The 5541-nt window shown below is 39.8% G+C and overlaps 1 protein-coding gene across 1 annotated transcript in view; it reads left to right on the top strand.

Annotated features, from left to right (window-relative positions):
• Positions 1–1130: 1130 nt before the first annotated feature.
• LOC109219901 (ethylene receptor 1) overlaps positions 1131–5541 on the top strand; it is a 13790-nt gene continuing 9379 nt past the window's right edge. The window contains exon 1 of the mRNA XM_019384374.1: positions 1131–1274. Coding sequence (XP_019239919.1) covers positions 1245–1274 — 30 coding nt within the window. The 5' untranslated portion in view covers positions 1131–1244. The remainder of the gene's footprint in view (positions 1275–5541) is intronic.

Genomic DNA, 5541 nt, shown 5'->3' with positions numbered 1-5541 from the left:
GGCCAACATTGCAATTTATTAAATTATTATTGTTGGTGTTTAGTTAATTAACTTTGTAGGTTAACTAAGCTATTTTTTAAAATACTTTGTATTATCAAAGTATTTAGTTTGAAATCGTCTTCAAATAGTATGGATAGATGAAAATCATTTAATTTTTATTTTCAAATTGCTTTAAGATAGTGTGGTTAAATATAAACATCTTGTAAATATCGATACTTCTTTTTGTTGTTGTATTATTTAAAAATTAATTTTATTTTCTCTATGAAAACTTCTATTTGAATAAAACAAAATTAATAATTTTCCAAAATGAGAAAAAGAGTGTAAATGAGCATTTGCACTCCACAAACAGTCTAATCAACACATGCATTGTGCATTTGAAGGAGAGTTGTGGCTAGAGGAATGTGGGGTCCACGTGTATTTTGTATTTAAGAAATGCAAACATGAAATTTTTATGAAATGACATATATGCCCTTGGTCAACCATCTTTCCTTTTCTATATAATAGAAATAACTCGAAAAATTCAAATCATGTTGCTTTAAGCAAATCACATGCGTAAGATAAAACAGTTATGCTGATGGAGTCTTCAGTATAGTAAAAGATTTCATATCAGTAACATCTTAACTGGTGTGGAAGTGATAGAGGCTTCATGCTAATTCTTTAATTACGAAGGTTAATCATGCGCATGAGTTAACAGTATAAAAAAGTAAATTACCTTAAACGTCCATGTAATAAGATTCAAATACACTATAAAATCAAACACTTACACCATTTCTAAATTAACACTAGTATATTTTTATACAATTTTCCTAGTACAGGGATATAAGTGTGTGCTTTATAATATAGAGGATATATATAGACACACATCTAAATCGTATTACAGAAATGTTTAGCAAAAAATTAGCACCCAAAAAATAAAAAATAAAAAATAAAACTAGTCTTGGTGCGCATTAATGGACCATAGCTTGATACCCCATTTATAGATGAGCTCTTTTTCCTTTTTTTCTTTTCCCCAACATTTACACGTGAAAAAAAATAATATGGTCAACTTTGACATAAAATCAAAAGTTAGTGTTCGCCATTCAACTCGACCGAGTTAACCCGAGTCTTATTTATATACAGCTGTTGACCCGTGAAGTCATTTCACTCAACTTGGTCATTTCCTTTTCAGGCCAAGTCCATTGTATTCTATATCACTTTCCCCTCTTTACTGTGAATGTGATCATCATCTCCCAATTATTTTCACGATGGGATCTCTTCTTCGCATGAATCGCCTTGTAAGTCCCTTTAAACCCTAATTACTACTCCCTTTTTACTAAGTTTGACTTTTAATTGTTGAAAAATAGTCTAGTAATGCTCTCGTTAAAAGTTATTTAGCTCAAATCAAAATTAGATAATTGAAATTGCGAGTCAGTTAACGTTAGCATTTTTAGTTTTTTGAAAGGTTATATTTTTGTCGAGCTAGGTTATTAGTTCTTGGAGTGTGGAGTGTAGTGAGATTTAGGGACGATTTTTAAGAATGATAAATAGTAGTTAAATGAACTCAAATTGGGATGATCAACTATTAATATATTAGTGGAAGTTTATTCAATAAGTAGAATTTTTTATACATAGCTCGGATTATGGCGAATTGAAAGAGAAATGATACAATATAAAAGAAACTAAGTGGTTATTTATGCGACTGGGTTTCGATGGTTTCTCTCTTTCTGTTAAAGACATGATATTGTTAAGTAATTAAAAGTGTGTTCTCTCCAACTATTTAAGCTTTTACATGTGTTCTTTCATTCCATATAGTCCAAGCAATGCTAGGAGGAATACCTCCCTAGATCTTCTTTAGGGATGCTTCTAGACATGCGGATTCCCAGCACTACAACACACTCCTGATCCTGAACTTCATAGGGGTTCACCAATGGATGCCAAAGTTAGCCATGAACATGATCTATACCTGCCAAGTAAATTCACAGTGCACAAAAATACGATTCACAGTTTCACAAGCCTTTTCACACAAGTAGCATTTACTGCACATGATCCAATCCCTTCTCATCAGATTTTCTTGAGTCAGACATGCTTCATTAGACAATAACCAGCAAAGACATGCCACTTTTGTTGAGACTATAGTCTTCCAGATCAAATTCACAGTGCACAAAAATATGATTCACAGTTTCACAAGCCTTTTCACACAAGTAGCATCTACTGCACATGATTCAACCCCTTCTCATTGGATTTTCTTGAGTCAGACATGCTTCATGATACACTGACCAACAAAGACATGCCACTTTTGTTGGGACTGTAGTCTTCCGGATCATCTTCCGGATCATCTTTTGTGCTTGCATTGATTGAGCCGCATTGAGTATTTTATAAAATGAACTGACAGTAATTCTACTAGCTTTCTAGAATAAACAATCCTTTTTATCTGGTAGTAATTCTACTAATTGCATCTTCTGTGTAAATTTATCAACTTCCTGCATTTCCTATCAAAGAGATTACTTCTAAACTGGTAGTTCCATCATGTATCAGTAAATATATCAACCAAGATTACATCAGGATTGTACGCCAATTTGTACATGTTGGGAAATTTGTCTTTCAACAAACCAGAACCATCCCAATTGTCTTTCCAAAATCTGATCTTTTTCCCATTACCTACCTTCAAGCCAATATACTTATTGAATTCCTCTCAGAGATCACTAATTTGTCTCCAAACAGCTACTCCATGGAGTCTTTACTACCTTGGGTGCCCAGAAATCTTCTTTCCCATATATCACCTCAATCAATTCTTTCAGTCCATAGCCATTTACAAACCAAACTCTGATTATGAGCTCTTAAATTTCTAATCCCCAACCCCTCTTCCTTCTTATGTTTTGTTACAATGCTCCACCTTACTAAATGATATTTCCTTCGTTCTTCGTTACCTTCCCAGTAGAATTGCCTTTTTGGGAGGGTAGAGGTTAATATGAGGGAGCTTATGCATGAATTGGAGAATTAGAGAGAGGGGAAAGGGCGAGGGAGTTAGATGAATCTGAGAAAGCAAGACGAGGGAGGTTAAGAGGGAAATAGTCAAGTTAGCAATAGCTCAGGAGACTAGTTAGCGGCAAAAATCGAGGGCGCTCTGGTTAAAAGAGGGGGATTCGAATACCAAGCTTTCCCACAGGGTTGCGGTTGTAAATCGAAGAGGAACTTCATAGAGTCCTTAGTTGTGGATGGAGTGAGGATTGAGGGAGAGGAGGAGGTAAAAGGGGCGATAGTGGGGTTTTATGAGTATACAAAGAGGAAGTTACTTGGAGGCCTACTTTGGGGGAATAGAGTTCAACCATATAGGGGAGGGAGACCGTGAGTGGCTAGAAAGGGCTTTCGAGGAGGAGGAGGTACACGAGGCTGTGTCGAGTTGTGCTGGTGATAAGGCCCCCGGGCCTGATGGTTTCTTCTTGGCCTTCTTCCAGCTCTATTGGGGCACCATTAAGGGGGAGTTGATGGAAGCCATTGAATAATTCCACGTGAATGGTGTTTTCGAGAGAAGTATCAATGCTTCTTTTATCACCATTGTGCCTAAGAAAGAAGGCGCATCTTGTATCACAGACTATAGGCCTATTAGTCTCGTGGGGAGCATTTACAAGATTATTTCTGAAGTGCTATCCATTAGACTCAAGAAGGTTCTTGACGTGTCTGTTTCGTCCTCCCAAAATGTGTTTGTGGAAGGTAGGCAGATCCTGGACGCTGCTTTGGTAGCAAATGAACTTGTAGACTCAGAAGGAAAAATAGAGAACCCGGCTTACTATGCAAGTTGGACCTTGAGAAGGCTTTCGACCATGTCAATTGGGAGTTCCTGGATTTCATTATGATGCGGATGGGGTTTGGGGTAAGATGGTGGGGATGGATCAAGTTCTGCATTTCCTCAGTTAGATTCTCTGTCCTGGTTAATGGTAGCCCATGTGGTTTCTTTGGTAGCTCCAGGGGTCTCAGGCAAGGTGACCTGTTATCCCCCATGCTATTCATTCTAGTGATGGATGCTCTGAGTAAAATGTTGGATCGTGCGGCGGGCGGAGGCTTCTTGCGAGGATTCTCAACTCCTATCAGGGCGCCCAGTGCCCGAAGAGTCTATCATTTGCTTTTTGCGGATGACACCCTGGTTTTCTGTGATGCCGATATGGATCAGTTGACCTACTTGAAGCAGGTCCTGCAGTGGTTTCGGATAGTATCAGGACTCAAAATCAACCTCGGCAAGTGTGAGATTTTTCCGGTGGGTGAGGTTGCTAACATCGATGCTTTGTCTTATGTTCTCAGATGTAAGGTGGGTTCTCTTCCCACTATTTACCTGGGTCTCCCATTGTGCGCTTTGCATAAGGATACTACGGTTTGGAATCCAATGATCGAAAGGGTTGAAAAAAATTAGCAGGCTGGCAGAAACGGTACTTGTCAAAAGGCGGTAAGGAAGTGCTTACTAAAAGCACTTTATCGAGTATGTCCACTTATTAGTTGTCCTTGTTGCAAGCTCTAGTGAGCATCACAGAAAAACTGGAGAAGCTTCAAAGGAATTTTCTTTGGGATGCGGCGGATGGAACTAGAAAGTTTCATCTAGTGAATTGGCAGACAGTCACTTCCCCAAAGAAGTGGGGTGGACTTGGAGGAAAAGATCTTAGGGTATTCAACAGAGCTTTGTTGGGGAAGTGGCTATGGAGATTCAGGGTAGAAGAGCATGCTCGATGGAGGGAGGTCATAGTAGAAAAGTAAGATTCCACGGGAGGGGGTTGGAGGACCAAGGCGATCATAACACCTTTCGGGTGTGGCATGTGGAGGAGCATCATAAAGAATTGGGAAGCTTTCTATGGCAACATCACTTACAGGATGGGAGATGGAAGGAGAATCAGCTTTTGGAATCATAGGTAGTGTGGAGATGATACTCTGAGGGTCTCTTTCCCACGTCTTCAAAGTTTCAAACCAGAAGGAATTGATGGTTCAACAGATTCGCAAGGAGCAGGGGGGGGGGGGGGGTTTAGTATGGGACCTCTCATTTAGAAGGAATATGCAAGATTGGGAGATTGCGGAGCTCCAAGATTTATTGGCACTGCTATATTCGCAAAACAGGCCCCAGCCATCTTGTGATTCTTAGAGATGTGGGTTGCGTGGCGATGGTTTGTTCACCGTAAAGTCCTTTACCAGAGTATGTTAGTGAGAGAGGGGCCACTTTTCCATACTCCTCGATCTGGATTCCTAAGGCGCCCACTAAGGTGTGCTTTTTTGCATGGGTAGCGGTGAGGGGAGTGATCTTGACTGCTGGAAATCTGCAAAAGAGAGGAACTACACTTGTTAGTTGGTGCTACATGTGTAAAAGCTCAGGGGAAGAAGTTGATCATCTTTCGTTGCATTGCCAAGTGTCCTCGGGTTTGTGGAGGGCAATCCTGAATCTTTTTGGTGTTCAATGGGTGATGCCAAGCACTGTAAAGGAAATGTTATATATCTGGGCCGGTTTTGGTAGAAGAAGAAAGCAAAAGGCGTGGAAGTTCGTCTCGTTAGCTCTCATGTGGATAGTCGGGGGGGGGGGGGGGGGGT

This window comes from Nicotiana attenuata, unplaced genomic scaffold (genome assembly GCF_001879085.1).
Source record: "Nicotiana attenuata strain UT unplaced genomic scaffold, NIATTr2, whole genome shotgun sequence".
Taxonomy (NCBI): Eukaryota; Viridiplantae; Streptophyta; class Magnoliopsida; order Solanales; family Solanaceae; genus Nicotiana; species Nicotiana attenuata.
Note: the sequence above shows the minus strand (reverse complement) of the source record. Positions and strands in the feature narration are given on the sequence as shown.